We start from the raw sequence: 25,300 nt of genomic DNA on the forward strand, positions 1-25,300 counted from the left end.
GCCAGCAAGAGTGCGGGCCAGTGTGTGTGTGTAATACATAAGCACATAGTGGGAAGGGAACGACAGGGCGGCGGTGCCGGTCTGTGTGGAATGAGTCCCATCAGTGCAGCTCACCAGGGGAGCTGTAGCGTATTAAACCGCTAGTAGTTTTGCCTGCAGGGCGGGCACTTCCAGATTGTAAAATCTGACAGAGGTGGAGGGGGAAGCCCAGCCCGCTGCCACACATATGTCGTGAATGGAAATCCCGCTGGACCATGCCCACGATGAGGCCATGCCTCTAGTGGAGTGAGCCCTAATGTCCAACGGGCATGGCAGGTCTTTTGACACGTATGTGGCAGCAATAGCGTCCACTATCCATCTAGACAGTGTCTGTTTCGAGGCGGCGAGACCTTTGGTGCGCCCTCCGAACGAAACGAAAAGCTGCTCAGAGCGTCTGAAAGAGGCGGAGCGCGCAGTATACAATCTCAGTGCTCTGACTGGGCAAAGGAGATTGGCGTCGCGTTCGCTATCGGATGCTGGCAGCGCCGATAGGGAAATGACCTGTGCTCTGAAAGGAGTACCGATCACCTTGGGAACATAGCCGTGTCTAGGCTTTAAAATGACCTTGGAGTCACTTGGTCCAAACTCAAGACACACAGCGCTGACAGACAGCGCGTGAAGGTCTCCCACACGTTTGACTGATGATAGGGCAGTCAGAAAAACAGTTTTGAGTGAAAGGTATTTCAAATCCACGGATTTAAGCGGTTCGAAAGGTGGGGCTTTCATAGTTTCGAGAACTATAGAAAGATCCCAGATAGGAACCGATGGGGGGCGCGGGGGGTTCATCCTTCTAGCTCCCTTGAGGAAGCGGATGACCAGCTCGTTTTTTCCCAGTGACTGGCCATGCAGGGGTTCAGCGAACGCCGCGACGGCCGCCACATACACTTTGAGCGTGGATGGGGATCTGCCCTTATCCAGCAGCTCTTGTAAAAACACGAGCAGCGACGACACCCCACATGTCCTTGGGTCCAGGTCTCTGTCTGGACCCACGGAGAGCGACGGGTAGTCGTTGATCACCCACGCGTGCAGCGCCCAGCGCTCTGGGTGGGGATGCCAGATCGTGCCGCGAGCTTGAGAGAGGAGATCTGCTCTCACTGGGATGGGCCACAGCGCTGTCAGTGACAGCTGGGTAAGCTCCGGGAACCATGTCTGATTCTCCCAACGCGGGGCTATGAGGAGCACCGAGTGACGCGTTTCCCTGATCCTCTGCATTACCTGTGGCAATAGCGAGACGGGAGGGAAGGCGTAAAGCGGTGGTATAGAGTTCTCTTCTGACGCAAGAGGTCTATCTCTGCTCTGCTCTGCCGAATATGCGCCATAACTTCTGGACTCTTTGAGCGTGCAGGGACCATTCCCCTGGAGGAATATTGTCTCTGGACAGTCTGTCTGGGCCGTCATTCAGGTGGCCTGGCACGTGCGTCGCCCTCAGCGAGCGCAGGTGGCACTGGGACAAACTCAGTATGCGTTTCGTCAGATGGAAGAGGTTCCTGGATCTGACACCGCCCTGACGGTTTAGGTAGGATACCACAGATCTGTTGTCCGAACGGACCAGGACGTGGTGACCCTGAATGACCGGAGAAAGCGCATGCGCGTGCATCGACCGCTATCATTTCCAGACAATTTATGTGAAGGAGCTTTTCCTGAACTGACCATAGGCCAAAAACCGGAGAGCCCTCGCAGACCGCGCCCCAACCGTGTTGGACGCGTCTGTCGAGATGACTTTTCGGCGAGATACAGCTCCCATCGTCACTCCCTGCTGATACCATTCGGCCACTCTCCAGGGCTGCAGAGCTGAAATACAGGTCTGAGTCACCTTGATCGGCTGGCGGCCTGTGGCCCAAGCCCGGCGAGACGCGCGGGTGTTTAGCCAATGCTGAAGCGGGCGCATGCGCAGTAAACCCAGCTGAAGTACTGCTGCGGCTGAGGCCATATAACCTAGAAATTTTTTCAGAGGCGTGAGGCTGTTCATCTGAAAGGACACGGCTAGTCGCTGAACACGGCACGCGCGCTGTGTAGATAAGCGAGCCGTCATTGCCACGGAGTCTAGTTCTATTCCAAGGAAGGAAATTGCCTGACTGGGCTGTAGTGAGCTCTTGGTCCAATTGACTGCAAGACCCAAACTGTTCAGATGGCTGAGAACTGTTCTGTGAGACAGAAGCTCCGTATGTGACTGTGCCATAATCAGCCAGTCCTCCAAATAGTTCAGAATTCGCAAGCCCTGACTCCGCAGGGGTGCGAGCGCCGCATCCATGCACTTCATGAAAGTACGGGGTGCTAAAGACAGGCCGAACGGAAGGACGGTGTATTGATAAACCTGGCCGTCGGGCGAATCTCAAGAATGGCCTGTGACGGGATTTATCTGAATCTGAAAGTAGGCATCTTTCAGATCGAGAGAGATAAACCAGTCCCCTGCCGCGTATGCGCGAGGAGTTTCCTGATTGTAAGCATTTTGAACGGTCTTTTTGCAAGCACCTTGTTCAAACCCCTGAGATCTAATATTGGTCTGAGGCCGCCGTCTTTCTTGGGAACAAGAAAATAACGACTGTAAAACCCCGACTCACTCAGCGAAGGCGGCACTTTCTCTATGGCCCTTTTGCACAGAAGGTTTGCTATTTCTGAACGAAGCATGCAGGCTGCTTCAGTGTTCACAATAGTTTCGAGCCGCGCTCTGAAGCGAGGAGGGCGGCGATCGAACTGTAGCAAATAGCCCTGTTTTATTGTGCTTAACACCCATTTGGATATCCCTGGGATAGCTTCCCACGCTTTGAAGTGTAACGCTGGAGGGTGAATGGCCAAATCGCCCTGATTGCCGCACACAGCGCGCTGAACAGAATGTGTGAGCGCGCTTACTGTGCTTATGCATGACTACTCGCAGACAGCAGGGACAGGCTGTTCTGTGAGTGACTTCCCGATTGAGGTGAATGGGGAAAGAGTCACATCTGTTAAGTGATGCGCGAGCATAGTCACGGGCGCGGGACTTACATACAGAGAAGTGTTTGCTGGCCGTGTGACAGAGCGGGCAGAGAATGGGCGTTTATTGACTCTAACACTCGAGCGGGCTGTGTCCGCTTTATGCGAGTGGGCTCTGATCGGGACACGGGAAGTGTAATGCTTGTGTGTAGAGGTGAACACTGGATTGTGGGCACATTTTCTACACATAAGGCATGTTTGCTCTTTACAAGATTTCTTTGGGTCGCCGTGAAAACGGCGTTTGAGTGCAGGCAAGCGGGAAGTATCACCGGCTTGTTGGCTGCTGAATCCACCACTGTAGTAGCCTGAGAGAGGGGGACTGACAGGGGGCGAAGCTTTGACGGTGGTCCGGCCACGGCGGGACTGAGCCGTCGTTTTTTCAACAAGGCTAGGAGGACTTCGGTTGCTCAGGTTTCAGCGCAACCTTAGACTGAGGCCCGCGGGGGGGGCGGCGGTCTGCGGCGGCTGTCTGAGCGCGATCGAGGGCGGCCGCCTTGTCGACGCTGAGAAGTCTGACTTTGTTGAGCTGGGCGCTGTGAAGAGGCTCGTGCAGGAGGCTGGTCATGTGGGCGGCCTGCAGAGGAGCTAGCGCGACGCGGCAGGAAGAGGTTCATGGCTTGGGTGGCTTTCTGGACTTCTGAAAAGCGGTCAACAATGCTACTCACCGCGGAGCCGAAGAGACCGGTCGGAGAGAGCGGTGCGTTGAGGAACGTGGAGCGCTCTGCTTCTCCCATGTCGGCTAGCGTTAGCCACAGATGTCTCTCGTCACAGTCAGCAGTCAGGCCATGCACTTCCCTAGAGCTTGGGCTGCAGCTTTGGTGGCGCGAAGGGCGAGGTCCGTCGCGCTTCTTAGCTCTGTAACAGCCTCTGGGTGCCTGCCTTTCTCATCCCACTCCCGAAGAAGGTCCGCTTGGAGGATCTGTAAGACGGCCATGGAGTGCAGAGCAGATGCGGCTTGGCCGGCGGCGGAATAGGCGCGGCCAACATAGGCGGAAGTCGCTCTGCAGGCCTTAGACGGGAGCACTGGCTTAGACCACCATCTCGCGGAGGGCGGGCAAAGGTGTGCTGCTACCGAATCCTCGACCGGGGGGATGGAGGAGTAGCCCTTGAGTGTGGAGTTCTGGCAGGAAGGGAGCGGCCCGGGCCGCGGGTGTTGCGCGGCGACGGCTCTGAAGAAAGCAGCTGTCGAGTCTGTTGGGAGCCTGCTCAGGGGGCAGTGACCACTCGAGCCCAAGGCGGTCGACGGCCTGTGTGAGGAGGCGTGTTAGTTCCCCTTCGACTCCGGCGCGGGTCCTGCTGGATTCCTGGGCCGAGGAGGAGGCGTGGGAGCCTGACCACTCCTCGCTGTCCGAAGCCATGATTGAACAGCCCTTATCCTCCGCCTCGTCCTCCGAGATGGCCGCAGTGCGGCCGCTGGGCGGCAACTGCGCGTCCCGGGGGGGCGGGGAGGGTGAGAGCGATGCTCGAGGGAGAGGCTCCGGCGAGGCAGTCGCTTCTATCACCGGTTCTGGCAGCCTTTGGGAGCGGCGCTTTTCCTGCGCGGGCGGAACGGAAGGTGGCGCGGCAGCTTCGGTTCTGAGCGCTTCGAGTCGAGCCCGCAGGGTCGTCATCGGAAGCTCCTCGCAGAGGTCGCATCCGCCTTCAGCGAGGGCGAGCTCTGCATGCCCCAGTCCCAGGCAGAGAGCGCAGATGATGTGGCGGTCTCCGGCGCTGAGAGGGGCGCGGCATGAAGCGCAAGTGGTGCGAGGCATCTTAAAAAAGACGCTCGTTACTCTTTTGTGAAGTTCGTTAAGAACTAGCTTGCTCTAAAAAAGGATACGTCGCCGGATGGCGTAGCTCGCAGGATGGCTGAAGGTGGCGTAGACGGCCGGCTTCTTCGAGCGCTGTCAAAGGTTGCTAGATGCCCCTCGAACGGCAACGCGGCTTCCAGTTCAGAGATGCGAAGAGCTTCGCTGAAGAGATGAAAATCAGGGTTCCAGCCTACGAACTACGCTTATATGCACTCTAGCCACGCCCATTTTGGCGGGATTTGATGCAGTAAGAGTGCGGACGCCTCTCATTGGACGCGAGTTCGCCCAAGTTCGTCTATAGGCTGCAGCAGTTGCCGCAGAGCAACCAATGAGCTCGCTAGCTAGCCCGCTCAAGGTCTGCAGTTGCTGCACTGCGTTGATAAATGATACAAAATTAAGGATAATTTTTTGGCTTCAATATCTCAGAAAAAATGAATCTTTCCCGTAGCGTAAGCTAGCTTACGCAATACGAGAGAACCTCTCGTAAGAGAACAGCAGTTTTGTTCTAAAGCTTTTAATACTGGATGAAATGGTGACCACATAAGGAGATACATATGCTCTGCTAGCTGGCCCATCTCCAGTAGAGTAATCTGTAGTGGTGATGAATACACTTTGCCCTGAATCTGTCATCTGTGCTAGAGGTGGTTTTCTGCTTTAGACGTTTGCTGTGATATGTCTGAAATGCAGATCAATGTTTGGAGGTGTGTGGAGTGCACACTTGTGGAGAACAGATGTGTACAAATCAATTTCACAATTAATTTCTAAATCCTACTTTAACACAAAGCAGGATTAAAGTAGCAAAATAGGTAATGGAGAAAAAGATGTTGTTTGCGACAGCATTACCATAAATTGCACAAAAGCACAATGCTTTGACATAACGCTACTGACAAAACAGCCCAAGGTGGTTTGCTGGTCTTAGCTGGTCACCAAACTGGTTTGGCTTGCCTAATTTGATGGTTTTAGAGATTTTTTTTGGGGGGGGGCTTTTTTCAACTAATCAGGCTGGGCAAACAACTGACCGACCAGATAAACCTTGGCCAGAATGGAAAACCAGTTTGACCAGCCGAAGACCAGCTAAACTAGCTGAAACCAGTTTGGTGAGGCTGGGTGACCTAGACCAGTTGAAATCAGTTTGGCTTGGCTGGGAGACCAGCTAGACCAGTTAAAGACAAGCCTGGCCTCTCTGAGAGACCACTTACACCAGCAGAATACCATCTTGGTTAGACGGGAAGACCAGCTGAAACCAGCTAAACCCTCTTAGATTAAATAACATTTGTCAATTGTATACATTTAAACAGCATAAAACCAATGTACAAATTCTGAAATTCAATAAAAGCATTGAATTCTCTGCTAATTACATTTCTTCTGCTTTGAGCCTCAATAGATTAATCCTCTTCACACCCTTGGAAAACCAAGGCTTAATTGCCATGAGCGCTTCCCATTGGTCTCTCCGGTTTTTCCACCAGGTTTTGTTTGCTATGGAGCCAATTTCTGTTTTACCCTTCGGGAGCTAGAGCGGTAAGCAGCTGCCAGGATGGCCGTCTGCCATAGGAGCGAGGCCAGAAGTAAGAAGCAAAGGGAGAGAGCGCAAGTCAGAAATAAACTCACTGGGAAGAGTGAACAGAAGGCGTTTGTTTATGAACGCCTGGGGCCAAAAGGAGATCGGACACACTTTTATGTTTGGAATCTCCCTCCAGGCTTGTTTATGCCACAAATTCACAGTCTATATGCTTACTCGGGTGTCATGCCTGCTAATACAGGTTCTCTCTAAACCACTTACTTCAGCATTCGTCCACTATGGTTTGAATGAATGTTAAGTAGCTGACCTCTATAGCATTTATATCTATTATGACTTTAGGATTGTTCTTGGTATCACTATTGGCCTTTCCTTGAAAATTTGACCCACAATTCGTGCCTTGAATCCTCAAATCTCATGTGTGGTCTAAATGTAGTGGTTTACAATTAAAATTGCCTAATAAAAGCACAGATTTCACACAGTCAGGTACACTTAAAATGTGATCCCCCAAAAGATTTACCAATATTATTGTTCCTTGATATCGATCATAGGCTGGATATTTTCTAGGGATGCACGAATCCGATACCCGGATTGGTATTGGCTCCGATACTGATGCTTTTAGATGGATCGGGTATCGGTCCGACAAGCCCAATCCAAATCTGATACTGTGTGTTAGTCATGTTTGTTACTGTCAAGCTCCAAAAATGACATAAAAGAATCATAAAAACACCATTAAATTATAAGTGAACCAAACTATTGAGCATCTTCATCTGAGATGCTTTTCTTGAGTAGTGCTCAAATATTGCACACCGGTGTGCAATATTTGAGCACTACTCAAGAAAAGCATCTCAGATGAAGATGCTCAATAGTTTGGTTCACTTATATGCATTTAGAACGGCACCGGAGGTGTATTTGACCAGAATTTGAATAAAAGGCGAATAAAACTACTGTGAACTTGCCTACAAACAGACACATACAGGACTTCCTGGAGAGTTTACAATGTCAAAATAAAAGCGTGAGTGTTGAAAAGGTGCACAATTTAAATATATTACTGTTGTATTTAAAATTAAAAGTCAATAATAATAATATTAATAACAATTCATTATTATTGTCATCATTAGTATGTTTACAATTTATAACAATATTTAAGTTGAATTGGTTCCAAAAAAATAACTGTGTGAATGAAAAGTTGACTGATGTTTTACAATTAAATTTAACAAAAAATGTATGTGAATCCTTTAAAGTCCATATGCAAGTTGAAAAAAAAAAATAAATAATAATAAAAAAAAAATAATTCAGTGAATAATTTTCTACTGAAGACTTAAAGACTGGAATTACTGTTAATATTGCTGCTACATTATCCAGTATACTAGTTAATAATAAAGTGTTTCTTAATAAGCTGTACATTTATATTATATTTATATATATATTTTTCATATTAAAGAGTACTCCCAATTTGTTCCACACAATAATGTAAAGATATTCTAAACTGATTATGCAAATCGGCTTGGGATCAGTATCGGCCGATACTGAGTTTTCCGTTATCGGAATCGGATCGGAAGAGAAAATGTGGTATGCATTGTGTGCATTCCTAATAATTCCTACATTTCTTTGTGGCTATTGTCCTCACCAGAGTTCAAGATTACATAATTCTTAACTCTTAAAGCAACACACAGACTATTGTAAGATCAAAGATATGTCAGAATCTAAAGACAGGCATGTAATTAGAGCCATCACAGATCAAACACCGTCACTAATGCAGCTCTCTTATCATCTGAGTATATTAGTGAAGTACTGACTTTTTTTCTCCTTTTCTGTCTATCACCAGATAACAGGAATTCTTAATTTTTATTACCTTGATTTATTTTTTTATTTTTTTGTCCAATTTAAAAAAACAAATTGAAGCATTGTTAGTGACATATACACATTCAGTTGTGGTACTAGGAAAAAAACAAAATAAGCACTGAAAATGTGTCATGTGATGAAGGACTTCATATAGAATATCATATAGAAAGGAATGTATAATACATTTATCTGGAAACGTTAGTGATGATACAATGTACAAATATCTCTTTTCTGTGCTCTTGTGCCATTGAAAAATAAAAAAAATAAATAAAAAAAGATGTGTCTACATCTAGCCTAGTTTCAAAGCGTAAATATTCATGTGAGGTAACGCCTTCCAGTTTATTCCCATCCATTTTGTTATTTTCAAAACAGAGATGTGAACAAGCAGTGCTGAAATAGAGGGCTTTCAAGACCATTTAAAGCAAAATTGTGTAATGTCTGGCAGGCAGAATGACAGCCTCATTCACCATTGACATTCAGTGTATGGGAAAAGATGCAATGAAAGTAAATGGTGAGGCTATCCATCCCTAAAATATTCTTAACATCTCTTTTCCTGCTTACATGTTTTTAGCAAACAATAATCATTTGTTTCCTTTTATTTAAATGGGCATAGTTAATTTTGAAGCAACATTAGTGATTTTGGATTCCTTAATTTATTATAACAGTCCTGAATGGGCAATGAGAAGCATTCTTTCTCAACACCAAGACAGAAGCCTCAAGATTTACGTTCCTCTAAACTCCTCTGCACTTATTTTGTGACGTACACTTTAAACTTCCCTATCTGTACTCTAATCGAGTAGTGCCAGGTAGTAGTTTATCATAATTATCATCAATCTGAAAACTGACACAGATTTGGTATAATGTGATGGGTAGAGAGTATGCCTTGAGCCTCAGAGCAGTAGTAAATGCAGTTGAATGTGATCAGTGCAGTAGTGATATACAACACTGACATCCAGTGACTGAATTGGAAAGCTACATTTAATTTTTTTACATTTAATTAAATGCATGGGCACACATTTTGGGTATGGACAGGTCCCTACCAAAGTTACCAAAGTAAGCTATACAAGAACATATATTTTTCTTTTATATTAAAATTATCCTCAATATATTGTTTGAATGTTTTTGTCAGTGTACAAATCAAAAATATGATGCATCTGTATATTTCATACTCTACTCTGCTATAAATGTAATTGATTTAAAAAGTTGTTTAAACCAAACCTATAATATAGTGTAGTGTAGTATGGTATATTATAGTTGTAGGGGAGAATAGTGTGAGTGCTGGTGGATACTGAGCAGACATAAGTCAAATGGTCAGAGATGAAGTACACTTATATGGCTTGAGGCTTGTAGAGGCATTTACAGTTATATATATAAAATAGAATTTTGTTGAGTGAACAATTGTAGTACAAGTAGCAGAGGGTACAGCAGAGTAGTACAGAGTAGTTTGGAGTGTAACATTGTATGAGTGGTTCTAAACAAATAGAAATAACATTGAACAGGAATAACAAGAATTAAATCAATCTGCCACTTAAACATGCATTCTAAGTATACAATAGCGATCGATTCAGACATATAAGGACTAGATTAACACTCGTGAAAAATAGTGTCACGTTCTTTGACACGTGAGCTCATGAGAATCGATACATCTGGCTTGAATAACGTGAACAATGTCACTTAGACAGCAAATAATAACATACACATACTCAAAGTGACTCACAATTTACAGGAGGCTTATTTCTGTCAGTTGCGCTTTTAGTAGGTCTTTTGTAGGAAATATTTTATGAATACCTTTTAAGAGTTGATTGATTTAGTTTATACTGAGAGAGAGAGAGAGAGAGAGAGAGATTTAACAAATTATTTATTACTTTGTTACAATTCAGAACCTTACATCACCACTGGCAAGTGTGTTAATGTTTTCTAAAAATCAAATAATTAATTAATTACATTTATAAGTTCAGAACAAACTGATCATCATAAACTTTACACAATAACTTATCTTTATTCTTGTTTTCCACACTGCCAAATTTGCTGTCCCAATCAAATAATTTTATTTCAAAATATAGATTTCATTGTCACAAGCAATAGTGAACATGATAGTGTTCATGATAGTGAACAGGAACATCAAACAAAAAAAACAAGACAAACAAAGTGAACACTTAACAAAGAACAGGAAACACAACAGAAAGGGAGGGAAACCAGGGAGGGAGTTTTAGTAAAGTGGCATGGTCCGGAGGCCTGGGAGGAGGCCTCAGGGCAGAGGCAGGGTCTGGCGGACTGTGAGGCGGTCTCAGTTCAAAGGGGACAGTGAACTGGGCACCAGCTGCTCGCGCTGGTCGTGGCTGGGGAACAGCCTCCATGGCTGTGGATGCTGGCCTCGATGGGAACAGCCTTCGCAGCTGTGAGCATGGGCAGCTGCAACAAGGTAGTGGCCTCTGTGGCCGTGGGCACAGGTAGTGACAGGGAAACAGCTTCCATGGCTGTGAGAACTGGCAGTGACAGGGGAACAGCCTCCGTGGTTGTGAAGACCAACAAGGACTGGGGAACAGCCTCTGTGGCTGTGAGGATGACAAGGGAACAATCTCCATTGTCATGAGCACAAACATTGACAGGGGAATGACCTCCATGTTCATGAGCACAGACAGTGATAGGGGAATAACCTCTGTGGTCAGGGGTACTGGCAGTGACAGGGGAATGACCTCTGTGGTTGTGAGCAAAGGCAGGGAAGGGCAAATGACCAATAGGGACAGGTCAACAGCCTCTGTGGTTGTGGGCACTTGGGAACGGCCTCCGTGTTTGGCAGCGCTGGTAGTGACTGGGAAACGGCCTTCGTGACAGAGGATGCTTGCACTGGGATGGCCGAGGCTTCAGGCACTGGTTCTGGGGTGGTCGAGGCTTCCGGCTCTGGGACAGACAAGTCTTCAGGTGCTGGCTCTGGGATGGACAAGGCTTCAGAAACTGGCTTGTTGACCGTGGGAGGCCTTGGTGCTGGCTCGCCGACCGTGGCAGGCGTGGGTTGGTGCTGGCAACAGCAGGGAAACAGCTTCCGTGGCCAGTGAAGAGCAGGATGACATAAGCCACCTTCATTCTCTCCAAAGGGAAAGTAGAGGGATGTGACGTGAAGAAAAAGGAACATTGTGCAAGGAATGTGCTACAGGATTCAGCCTCAACTGAATACAGGGCTGGAATGGGAATATGGGCTTCTGAGCATCCAGAAACATAGGGAGCTGCCGGAGCCGGTGAAGATGCTTCCTGAGAGGGGCCAGCATCGGGAGGTAGGCGGAGCTGCTGAACCACGGAGATGAGCTGTGAAGCCATCTCCAGATTTGATCCAGAAACAGAGATTTGATCCTAATGATGCCCCAGCAAAGCTGAGAGAGGGCAGAGCAAAGAGTGGATTCATTTGCTGGGTCCATACTTGGCTAGATTGTTCTGTCACGAGTGATAGAGAGGCAAAAAGACACAAGAACAGCGGAACAGTTCAAAATCTTTATTAACAGCAGTAATGATCAGTCACTAGGAGGAACAGATTTGTAGAATCCTCCGCTGAAACTCAATGAGGTGCAGAACAATGCCCAGCAGAGATGGTTGATCTTAACTACAGACATGCGGGCAGAGACGAGGTATCCTCCGTGGATGACCAGCTAACACAGAGCAAAACTGGAAGGCAACCACACTCCCAACATGTGGGCAACCAACAGATACACGAGACAGGACAAACTAGGCAGAGAGTGAGGTTAGTACTCAACATCAGCACTGAGCATCATTAAACATTCAACATAATTTATCCATCCAGCCCTGGACATGACACATGAGGTTGGTTGATATGATTAATATCAAATCAAATCAAAATTTATTTGAGCACTTAAAAAAAAAATCATGAAGTGTACCAAATGCTGTACAATTACAATAAAACAATACAATTATATAAAAATAATTTTTAATTTTTAAAAAATTAAATTAAATTAAAATAAAGAAAAATAACAAGAACCTTTATAATGTTCCAAATGCTTCACTAAACAAATACGTCTTGAGACAGTTCTTAAACATATTGAAAGTTGTTGAGGCTCTGACAGACAAAGGTAAACCATTCCACAACTTTGGTTAAGTAACAGAGAATATCTCCTTTACCCTTGAACCGTGATCGGGGAACATCAAGAAGCAGCTGGTTATTTGATCTAAGAAATCTATGGGAGTTACGAATGACAATAAGTTCAGAGATATAATCAGCATCCAGATTGTGTAAGGCTTTAAAAACATACAACAACACCTTATATTGCACTCTAAACTGGACAGGTAGCCAGTGCAGTGATGCCAAAATAGGGGATATATGATCCCTCTTTCTTGTGTTTGTCAGCAGTCATGCTGCAGCGTTGTGTACCCATTGAAGTCTTGATAATGATTGTTTATTAATACCCAGATATAGTGCATTACAATAATCAAGACGTGATTAAATAAAAGCATGAACCACTTTCCCCAAATCATTAAATTATGTCAAATTTAAGTTTGGCAATTGAAAGAAGCTGTTCTTTACCACAGAAGTCAAAAATAAATCCCAGATTTTTGACATAGGCACATAAATTAGATGATAATGGGCCTAGACATTCTGTACAATTATTTACACCGCTACTAGGGCCAAAAATTATAACCTCTGTCTTGTTATCATTTAATTGAAGGAAGTTTTTATCCATCCAGGTTTTTACATCTTCCATACATACAGAGAGTTTTAACAGATACATCATCACCTGGCTTCAATGGGAGGTTGCATGTCATCCACATAAAAATGATAAAAAAATACAATATTTCTTAAAAATAGCACCAAGAGGAAGCATATACAATGAGAATGAAACTAGTCCTAAAATAGATCCTTGCGGAACCCAACAGGTTATCGGAGCTGATAATGACACGAAATTGCCAATTTTTATAGAAAAACACATATTATTCAAGTATGAGGAAGACCAACTTAAAGCATTTCCCTGGATTCCAACATGCAACTTTAACCGTTCAATAAGGATGTTATGATTTATTGTATCAAAATCTGCACTGAGATCCAACAGCACAAAAGCAACATAGCTACTAGTATCCAACTTCAATCAAATTTATTTGTTACCATTAAGTAGAGCTGATTCATGTCCAAACCTAAAACCGGATTGAAATTTATCAAAAACCTCATTGTCTATTAAGTAAGAGGAAAGCTGTGCATAAATAATCTTTTCTAATAATTTGGATATAAATGGCAACTTAGAGATTGACCGAAGATTTTTGGGATCTGAAGGATCTAGATTTGTTTTCTTGATAAGTGGCTGGACAACCATGTTTAAGGCTGGATGGAATAAAACCACTGGTTAAACTGCTATTTATAATTGAGAGAATGCTAGGACCAATTATGTCAAGAAGCTGAACAAACAATTTAGGAGGGACAACATCATAGGGTGAGGAGGTTCATTTTAAATGTGAAGCCATGTCCTTAATATGTGAAAGTGACACTGCCTCAAACTGACTAAACTTACTTGTTTAGTGCAAGGGATTATATCAAATAAACCAGATGGATCAGGTGTAATGGAATTTCTTATATTCTCAATCTTTTCAATAAAAAAACTTTAAAAACATTTCACAAGTATTTGTTGATAGATCTGAGTAAACACTGTCTTCTGGTTTTAAAATGGTATTTATAGTCTTGAATAATACTTGAGGGTTATGAACATTCTGTACAATTATATCAGAAGTATTCAGCTCTTGCCATTTTAACAGATTTTTGATATTTAATTAAACACTCTTAAGACCTTATAAGATACCTGAAGCTTATCTTATTGCATTTTTGTTCTTATTCTTTTATATGAAGCAATGCTATCTAGAATCTCTGTACATACCATATTGAACAAAATAACCAATTCCTCTGTACCCACAGAAGAAGTAAAAAGTTGAATATATTCCATTTAATGAATGAACATTAAATGCTTCTGAAAACGTTTTGACCGTATTTGGAGAAAATACTCGAGAGAGATTTGGAGGTTATGAGATAACTTAATATTAAACTCAATAGGCTTTTTGGTCAGAGAAATGATTATCTAAAACTTAAAGATTACAGACAGGAATTCCCTATACATAAAATCATATCAAGAGTGTGACTATGTTGATGAGTAGGACCAGAAACAGAGAGAGAAAAATGTAAAGATTCAGTAAGGTTAAAGAACTCTGTAAAGGCTTTGAAGGGCAGCAGACATGGATGTTAAAATCACCAAGAAGTAAGACACTATCAAAAGACGTTATAATCACTGATGAAAAATGAAAAACTCCTGTATAAAAGATTAATTATATTTAGGTGGTGAACACATAAAATTAGCCTTGTATCTCAACCACAAGTAACTGAACCTCAAAACTCTGATAGGTATAAGCAGGTATAAGTTGACACTTATACCTATTTCTAAAAATTACTGCTAGACCCCCACCTTGACCAGCAGTCCTCAGGGTTCTGAAAAAGTTACAATTAGATGGGGAAAGTTCGGTAAAGGGCTTAAATCCTCTATATTAAGCCATGTTTCAGTAATAAATAAAAGGTATATGTCCTGTGATATAAAGAAATCATTTAAAATAAAAGTTTTGTTCACAACTGATCTTGACCAATGCTACAGTCGCTGTAGTACAAACAGAAGTTGGCTACTGTCCTTAGCTGATGGTTGCGAGCATTCCCCATGTCGTAGATTGATGTGCTGCATTCCTCAGTTTTTTTTTTCCATGATCTAGCAGAGATGGTTCATACCGTAGGCACACATGAAACCAGGCAGATATTTACATTTTACATTTTATGCTTTTGGCAGACGCTTTTATCCAAAGCGACTTACAGAGCCCTTATTACAGGGACAATCCCCCCGGAGCAACCTGGAGTTAAGTGCCTTGCTCAAGGACACAATGGTGGTGACTGTCGGGATCGAACCACCAACCTTCTGATTACCAGATTACCAGTTATGTGCTTTAGACCACTACACCACACCACTCCAGATATACTGTAGACGGGAACTACTTTGTTATAGTCTGGTATTAAACTCGAGATAAAAATGTTTATTAGCTTTCGCAGCATACCATTCCCTCAATCAAGCATGTCTCCTGCTGCTGTGGCATTTCTTTCCATGTCTCCCGACCAGGTTCCAGTTGTTTGTTGTTTTGAATGACATGGGTTGAGGGTTTGAGTACCAATCGCCTCCAGATTCCCAGGAACATCTTTCAGTAACCGCAGCACGAATGTCGAACAACGTTTGGCGATCGTAAACCAAGCGAGAACAGTCCATTACTGTAAAAAAGTAGATGCTCAACAATAAGACTTATAGAAAGGCTAGAGAGCGACAGCATGCCGACACACACACTGGCACCATCTTGATAACTGTATAATGAACAAACAAGTGGCAGGTGCCGCTCGCAGCTGAAAGTTGGCATGATCAGCATTCTCATGGAAACAATCAGGGTTTCCATCAAAACGCTGATTCCGCATGCCAGCGGCACCTGAAACGCATGCTTAGAACCAAACAAACAGGGAACGATGATGCCACTGTCCTCGTCAGACAAAAGCCCAACCTGGCAAGGTGACAGGACCATGACATAACCAGTGAGTGCATTAAAAACGTACATGAAACACAATACAGAAAGGGGACAATAATGCCACGGTCCCGTCAGACAGAAATCCAACCTGACAAGGGGACAGGACAACTGTGCCTATTGTTGCACAAGTTCTCTTTTTAAAGTTAGTAAAAAGAGAACGCAATATGAAATATGTATCCAAAATTGACCTACAAATACATTCAATTATGTAGCCTATGTTTTGTAGATGTTAGCCAGCTACAGGCCCGGTTCCAGATCAAAATCACTGAGGGTGATTCTGAAAATAGTGGGGGTGCTCTGTATAATGTGGAGATGTATCAATTGTTTAATTAATTAAGATTATTAATGTTTAAATGCAAATTACACAGTTTTTCGTGTACAAAACATTTTTGCTTTTTTTTCACATGATCTGTTGCTGAAAATGACAGCAAAATGCTGCATCTGCAGATCAGAACATACATTGATGCAGCATTTTACGTGTTCACAAACTGCAGGGATTTTTGTGTGTTTGCTGGGATTCAAGGAAATCTGCTTGTCAATTTACAGTATTATACTTACATATTCAATTGAGCAGGGGTGTGCGACTATTTTGGTATGGGGCCACATCAGCCATTAAGTAGAACATGGAAGAGAGATGATTAAAAAGTTCTGCATAATTGTATATTTTAAGCCCAGAAGTAGTAGTGCACTCATGCACTCAATGAATGATGCACACTTTTCTGTAGTGTATACAGACTGATGGGACCATTCTGCGATTGCTTGAAGTTGTGCTGCAACTTTTCTATCATGGGTTAATAAATCTATATAAAGGCTGAAGAAAATTATTGATTGTTTAGTATTCAATTTAACAATCTACACCAGTAGTCTGATTTAATAGTAAAATAAAATATTCTGAAATTATAGATTCTAAAAGCTTATTGTAATGTTGGCTGCAAATTGGACCTGTTGACTTTCTCAAAACATTATCAACCCACACTTATGGGTCATGATGTGGTCTCGTCAATGGTTTGTTTGGCATCCCATGCGGCACACAACTGAATAAAACAGGCTGCATGATGCTGATAAATGATTACAGCCAGAGTAAAATTTGCATACAGGTGTGAGGGACTTCAGCATTTTACAAATTACACAAAGATCAAACATTTTCCTCTTTCACCTCCATGTGCGAATAATGCAAAGATATATGGGATTTTACTAAAGTTCCTCACTGAAAAGGTTTGCTCGCAGACTTTGCACTAAATGGCCTCACGAATGGACATGGTGTGGCTGCATCACACTTTTATTTTAGTGCTTTTTCGAAGAGAGACAGCACACACACTAGATTGCATAAATTAAGTATGACCTAAGGTGAAATATTTCGTATTTGTGCATGTATAAAACTCTGATTGGGGTGTTGCATCTATTATCTGGCAACCCTGAGCATATTTAAAGCTTGTGGATGCGCGATAGGTCCTAATCCAGATAAATTAAATATCTAATAAAAATGATAGATTGTCATGCGGGCAGTAGTTTGCCCTTTTCTGCAATTGAGGGTGTTCTGAGGTTTGTTTGAGTGTGCTTAGAATGAATGCATTAGACTACAGTCCTAATCATGGTCTCAAGAATCAAGAAGACACTTAGGATTGTTTTGGTGAAGTGAAAGCAAGCAGCAATATAACTGACATTAAAACAACATTATAGAAGCTTAAGTTTATTTTAAAGAAAATATTCTGCACTTAACTTGCACTAAACTTAAATAAATCAAGCAAAAAAAGGCCCACAGTGTCCGTGCCTGTTAAGAGGTTCTAAATAAGCTAAATAAACATCAGTGACTGACATGAACCGTCGTTAACTTGTGATTCTCACCATTATATTGCTCTTTTTTTTTCTGCTGCTCTTCTATGTGCCGCTTCCTGGCTTGTGCACCTGATAATTTGGCTCTTTTTTTTTTTTCTCACTAATTTTGTCCACATATGATAATAATCTGATTATAATATAATAATGTAGCGCTTCTGCTCAATATATGGGTAGAGTGGCACACAGTCGTCATGAGAGAGTGCACTGCCTATGCACTGTCGCCTATGCCACGGGCCTGCCCTGGGTTAAATACTGGGCTTGTTCTGTTGCCTTTTTGTTTTGCAGCTGTGTTGGGAATCTGCAGCATTGTAGATCAGTAAATTAAGTCTCCTTGCCTCAGTAGTTTGACTTGAGGAAAGAATGCTTTTGTTCTTTCATTTATATAAGCAGGGCCCTTTGGATACAAAGAATGTATACAATTTTCAGGCTATATCCAACTATTGTATTTTAATTAAACAAATTTTGCAAGCAGTTAATGATGATCTAATTAACCATCTTTTTGGAGATATTTTACAGCTAAGGGAACCTTAAATATTCATGCAAGTCTCCTAGGTGTTGTTGATAGTATAAATACTAATATAAATGTTGTTAAACCACATTCATTTCTATATTTGAATACTAATACATAATAAATGTGTTGTCCAGTGCCTTCACAAAAACCGCATGGGCTCTGTATTAAACATCACATCAGACAATGAAATATCTATAATACTTTACGAGTTATGAGTTACAATAGTTAATAACATCACTTAACATGAATCGCCAACCCTGCGATTAGTGGGCAACCCTCTCTACCACCTGAGCCACAGGCGCCCCTGTGGAATAAATTTGAAATTGCGGAATACAAGATCATGTATTTTTCATGTATTTGGACCCTCGTCCATGAACTTCATCAATTCTGCCTTATTTTTGATTTGTCGATTCTGCAATTTTGTAATCTAGCCTTAGAAAATGTTCTAATCATTTACTCACCCTCATGCCATCCCAGATATGTATGACTTTCTTTCTTCTGCAGAACACATATTATGAGAATAGAGAAGAATATTTCAGCTTTGTAGGTCCGTACAATGCAAGTGAGAGGATGCCAAAATTTGAACGCTCCAAAAAGCACATAAAGGCATCATAAAAGTAATCCATTTCCAGACTCCAGTATTTGAATCCATATTTTCAGAAGTGATATGATAGGTGTGGGTGAGAAACAGATAAATTTTTTTTTCTCTTTAAATTCTTCTCCCTGCCCTGTAGGGAGTGGCATCCATTAAGTGTGGAGTCACCAGAAACACTAGAAGAAAAATCTGAAAGTGATCTTTTTCTCACCCACACCTATCATATTGCTTCTGAAAATACCACTGGAGTCTTATTGATTACTTTTATGATGCTTTTATGTGTGTCAAAATTCACTTGAATTGTAAGGACCAAAAGAGTGGAGAAATTCTTCTAAAAATCTTAATTTGAAAGAAGGAAAGTGTATGAAAGAAAGTCATACACATCTGGGATGGCATAAGTGTGAGTAAATGATGAGAGCATTTTTATCTTTGGGTGAACTAGCTCTTTAAGGTTGTTGAAACTGTTGAAAGAATGTTCAGAATTGCAGTTACACTTTCTGTGAAGTATGTATATATAATTTTATTTAAAATGTAAATTATATATAATTAGTTTTTTTCCACATTGCAATACTGGGTTATTATGGCAGGTTTACAGTAATGAGAATTTTGTGGGGACATGTGATTCATTTTCATTAAAGTTCTTAATGGTCCTAAATATAGGCTTCATTTTATTTGAGCATAATGCATCAACAGTAATCATCAACAGTATCAATAATCATCAACAGTATCTAAAATATATATACTGCATATATAATTAATGTTCAGACAGCAACTTTGATGTTATATTGTGGCAATTGGATGAACTAACTTCAAAATCTGTGATGGGTCTCAGCTGACTGATGTGTGTAGTGACCCACATCCTGTTTGAGAAACTGTAGCCTGCATACTAACAAGTCGACATTCCAAGAGCTGTACTAAGCACTGTCCTACTCCTATAACCTAATTTTCAACATAAATTCTAAATATTGATAAATTAAAAGTAGCTTTTTTTTTTATCAACAAAAAAAAACAAACAAAACAAAAAACCCTGATAATTGTGAATTTGAATTCATATTTAGAAAATTTGTGACAGAGACTGTATCTTCAAACATGAACTTGAATTCAATGCAGTCTGTCTTTGTACTCATAGATTCGTGGTTGTGTGGTCTCTATTGATTTCTCAAGATGAGGGTTTTTTCACCTTGAGATCAGTGTAGGTTTCTTACTAAAGGACAGTTCACCATCGCTTAGCTTGCATGTTAATTTTAATTCACTAAGTGAAATATCATAAATGCTGTAGTTTTTTTTAATTAGTCACATAATATCTAGTGTCAGAAATGCATATTGATACAACAACAAACCCAGAGTTCCAGTCATTTTATTGCTTTCATTTAATTGTTTCCCTTTGTGTATTTGTTGCCATTAATCTCTGTGATTAATCAGTCACATTATCCCAAAATAGAAATGGCAGAGCGAGAGGACGATAATGATTTTGTGATGCTGTAGAGCCTAGATTGTTTTGTCTTACTGGATCTTTTTTTATTGAACCTGTGAATATGAACCTCCCAATGTGAGTTGAGGTATTTTTGTTCAGAGGACAATGCTGAACAGAGATGAACACTAGCTAATGATTCTGTGTGGTGTGCAAATACTGCCATTGAACTTAACCATGATGTTGCTTCTTAATAATGTTAACCAATAATAAAATAGCTATTTATGCATTGTTTTAACATGCATTCAACCTGGCTCCTTTCTAATATGTAACCAATTCAATTAACCTTTGATGGATAAAAATAGTCCATGAAAACTTCACAAATTGTTTTGCTCTTAAATGACTTTCCTTTTCAATTGATGTCACCAAGCCCTCTTATTTTTAACACCCTACCTTCAAACCACCCTACTCTATATTTGGACATGTTGAATATCCTGTTTCATCCATAAATACGCCAGATTACAGAAGTAAAATGGTTTTGTTAATGGTATTTCGATGACTAAAGTATGTGCATGTAAATATAGTCATTATTCTGTTGAAGATGAAATTCAATCATTGCTGTGACAGGATCACGTGTGTACAGAAAGCGAGCATTCTCAGGATAGCTGGCCCTGCTGATTTGTGTATGTGGTTTGCGCCGTTTGATTTAACGGGGGTCTGAATGTTGCTAAATATGGCAGCAGAGCAGCAGGGAAATCTGTCTGCGATCCAACACTGTATTATTGGCTCTGTTGGTGTGTGTAAGCGGGCATGTGTGTGTGTGTGTGTGTGTGTGTGTGTGTGTGTGTGTCTGTGTCTGTGTCTGAAGGAGAAGACAGTGAGGGCAAAGAATGACAAGTCGAGTGTGTGTGATCTTAAATGGAAAAAGAGTAGTATACTTCCCACTATTGCAGCCCCAGGTCCTGTGAGTAAAATGTCCATCATTGACATGAACGATTACGCCACGCTCCGATTGGTCACTCTCAGGTGCAGACGCTGATGATGTTTTGCGAGTGGTGTCCCCTAGTGGGAGAGGGTGAGAGGTTGAGCCCACCAGCAGAGCATCTGATCACCGGGAGTTTCTATCATCATCATCATCATCATCATCATTATCCCCTCTTCTTTTCCTCCCACGGAACAAGAGAAAGCACTCACTTAAGTGAAACCTGAGCATATTTGTGTTGCAGGGGAAGTATCGACTGCTCTTCTAAGACCACAAGGTAAGAATATACTGTACTTTTGCTGGAAGACAGAGTGCAAGACCCTTTTGTCTCATTGCTTGGGTTGAATTAAGCTGCTTAGTTTATGAAAGATAGGCATATGAAAAAATTTAGTGTAAATGTAGGAATGGGCTTAAACTAGAATGAGAGTTATTTGCTGCATGCAATTTGATGCATTATTGTCAGTGTAGTTTATACTAAACATGTTTTTTGCTAAATTCTCACTAGTTGTTATTGTTAAACAAACTCTATGGTTATTCAAACCCTTCTGGCATAGTACTATCTTCATTCCCAAATAGTAAAAGTTGTTTGTCTTTATGAGTTCAAAATGGGGCATACTTTAAAAACTAATTTAATCAACATATTTTTCATGATTTCCCGAATGAGCTCAGATGGCAATTTCTCGACTGGGTTAAGACATATAGCGAAGCAACCATGGAAAAACAGATACATCTTAACTTTGATAACTTTTGTTTCAATTTTATTGGGAAACCTCTTTCAATTGGTTAAGAGAGAAGACCCTTCGGTGACCTAACAGTCATATTTTATTTAGCCTCTCTCCTCAAGGGAAAAAGAAATGCTTTCTAAGGGAGCACATTAAACCTTTTGAAGGTGACATACTGTATCTCACTCAGGTATACTGGATTTTAATAGATTACATGTGACCATGTCCACTCCAGTCAAGAGGACACAATGGAGGGAGGACCTGACTCACTTCCGCAAGGATCACGGCCTTTCCAAGAATGTGCTGCTCAACTGCTGTCTGGTCAGACGCATTATTTCCTGGGCATCCCCCAGCAAAAAAGGTAATTTTTACTAAAGTTAAAAAGTTAATTATTCCTCCAAGATCATGGAAATCATAATTGCTGGGATAGATGGCTTGGCCGATTTATCACCCGATTTCAGTCAGGACCACTTTCGTCAAATTAATACTTCAATTGACTTAGACAACTTAAAGCAATCTGTTGGTGTTGGCGGTGTGATTCTGTTCTGGGCAAACTCCCCACCCATTCATCCGCTCATACAGCCATTGATGGACAGAGCGGGTTCAGCAACGAATTAGTCTGTGAATATATTTGCATTATATTTGTCATTGGCCACCCTGCTTTCTACATATCGTATCGCCATCAGCCATTTATGAAAAATAACTAAACATAACCACTAGTAATTTGCTAATTAATTTTTGTTTTGCTGCAGTCTGTGGGCATTAATAGTTTTTACGTTTTCTTCTGTGTTTAAGTACTGTACTGATTTAGATGGTTTTAGACAGACTACATTTGCTGAAACGTAATAACCTGAGCCAAACAAGCATGTTTGCCATATTTTAATAAGAATTAAATATTTTGTTATACCAACAGGGTTTTGCCTGTTCTGTGTCTTTTGTATATGATCTGTTTTGTTCTAACAGCTTACTTGGTTGCATCAAAAGCTTGAAAGCCAATTAATTTTGCTTTTGTATAAAATAATGATGTAGTTTGGAATCAGTTAAAAAACAACTCCCTGAGAACATGGTAAACTTCCAGGATGAGACATATGTTTAATTCTGATGTTTGTTGGCATTCACTGAATCTTGCTTTCAAAGAACTAAATGTTCTTCAAATCACTCTTAATACTGAATTGAAGCTATGTCCTTTTGCATAGTCTTACAAGCTGGCAAAAAAGTTTTGTTTGATCAGAGACCTTAATTAATACTCTTTATAAACATTCTCCTTTACTTCTTTGTAATAATTTACCTTTAAGGAGCGTTCATTTGTTGAAATCTTCAGTCACTCTGTGTACCTTTTTGGATATTATTTCATCCTCTGCGTATTGATGTCAAGCTACCTGACATGCTGTAGTCTAATCTACTGAAAGAGGGACCTGAGGGTGGTAATACTGATGTGATATTGATCATTTTACAGCCCTGTGTTGGATTTATGTAGCTTTCAGTGTTTCAAGTGGTCAGAGTTTATGGTATTGTGAAGCGACAGCCATAATAAATCATTGCATTACAGTGAAAGGGATATATTGATGATTTCAGAGATGTACTGTACATTTACTGTTTCTCATTTGTTAAAAGGGCTAAAGAGTGTTAATGGGTTTAGTGTTGGGCTATGGTTTGCTTTTAGATGCTGATTAGCATATTTCCATATTTAATCAAAGTTGGTTCTTTCAGTAATCTTGTTTCTGATTATATACCAGTTAGTTTTGGTCCTCTAATCTGATTGGACAAGCTTTGTTCCAGGCGTGAGGATATTTGTTGGAAATGCTGTCTGTGTTTAGTCTGTGTGTTGCTCTGCGACATACAGCGGTTGATCATGCTTTGTCTTCATTTGAAATTATTTTGTTAGCAGAGCAAATGTAGACAAAATAACTGGTGATATTATGTCTAAAATGTAAATTACTCTGTTTTAACTTACTGTTGTATACTGGGGATGTGCACAGATAGTCGATATTTAGTTAACCATTCGACACGAATCTTTTTTTGGGGCAGTGGTGGCTCAGCGGTTAAGGCTCTGGGTTACTGATCAGAAGGTCGTGGGTTCAAGCCCCAACACCACCAAGACACCACTGTTGGGCCCTTGAGCAAGGCCCTTGAACCTATCTGCTCCAGGGGCGCCGTATCATGGCTGACCCTGCACTCTGACCCCAGCTTAGCTGGGATATGTGAAAAATAAATAATTTCACCATGTATATGCAGAAATGTATGTATAATGTGTGACAATTGGTCAAATTAAATTAAATTAAATTAAATCTATTCGAATACCAAAATCACTATTCTATGTATTGTTATACAAGTTCAGTAGAGGTCTTCAACCTGACCTGAACTCGACAAAATTCAACAAACCGTCTGGTTTTCCGGTCGGCTTTGTGTCCGTTTTTCAAGCAAAGTGTGAGTTAGGAGCTGTTCAAACATGCTTTTGTGTGGGTCTGTGCTTTTTTTCTAGATACTGTGAACACATGCTGGACAGACGTCTTGGACTGTTGCACTGAATCGTCACATTTTTAAACACCAAGTTAAAAGAATTACATTTTTTTATAAACTTATATAGAAAATCCAGAGTACTTGGTATCTGATTATTACACCATTTAACATGAGTCCAGGTTGTTTTTCACAGAGAAAAATTTCAGCGCTTGATAAACAGTTTTTTCCCTTTTGCTCTTGTGTGCATATTTACTAATCAGACATGTCCAGTGCCATTTGATTTTAAACCATATAAAAATTAAAGGAGCTCGAAGAGGCTATTTAACCACAGCATTGTAACTCCACACACATGACAATATTTGTTGCTGCCTCATGGAAATGTCAACTTGCCCGAGCAGAGGCCATTACAGGCAGTGACTGTTTGATTATTTTCATTTGACTTTAATGTGAGATTATATCATTTGAAGAGCTACGTACAGTATTGTGCTATTGAGGCTCATGGCTCACTGTGAACTTATTTGCTGCTGTTCTGAATAGTGTTGGAGGAAATTCCATTGCAATAAACATTAATTAACAACTCCAGATGACATGGCAATTAATCGTTCGTGAAACCTTGCTGTCAACCGAATGTTAATAACTGTAAATATGCACATTCCTATTGTATACAATCTTTGATATTTATCCAGCATTCAACTTTCAACCTTGTGTTTATTATGGCGAATCACAGCACTGGTGATATTCAGTACCACAGCACTCTTGCTCAGTTGCTCATATGATAGCCTATAGCTTAATTATAGACTTCATAAAGTGTGAAATTATCAAATATGAAACTTAAGTAACAGTTTCCAGATATATTTTTATATTTTTAAAAGTGTTGCTAGCTAAAAAAGGCTATTCTGGCAAAGTCCATGGAAACTGTAATGCTCAATTTCCCTTAATCATCCTTTGGATAAAGTCGGAATGGCATGACATGAAATCATATATATATATATATATATATATATATATATATATATATATATACACACACACA

The 25,300-nt window shown here is 41.3% G+C and overlaps 1 protein-coding gene across 2 annotated transcripts in view; it reads left to right on the forward strand.

Annotated features, from left to right (window-relative positions):
- Positions 1–25,300, forward strand: part of LOC127654638 (Kv channel-interacting protein 4-like) — a 238,566-nt gene that overhangs the window by 7,394 nt on the left and 205,872 nt on the right. Inside the window, exon 1 of one of the 2 annotated variants that reach the window (XM_052142295.1) lies at positions 21,890–22,168. The exons of the other annotated variant lie outside the window; for it this stretch is intronic. Within the exon in view, the coding sequence (XP_051998255.1) occupies positions 22,030–22,168 (139 nt within the window). The 5' untranslated portion in view covers positions 21,890–22,029. Of the gene's footprint in view, positions 1–21,889; positions 22,169–25,300 lie in introns of those variants that run through there. 2 annotated transcript variants of the gene reach the window in all.

The sequence above is a fragment of the Xyrauchen texanus genome, chromosome 1 (assembly GCF_025860055.1).
Source record: "Xyrauchen texanus isolate HMW12.3.18 chromosome 1, RBS_HiC_50CHRs, whole genome shotgun sequence".
Lineage (NCBI taxonomy): Eukaryota > Metazoa > Chordata > Actinopteri > Cypriniformes > Catostomidae > Xyrauchen > Xyrauchen texanus.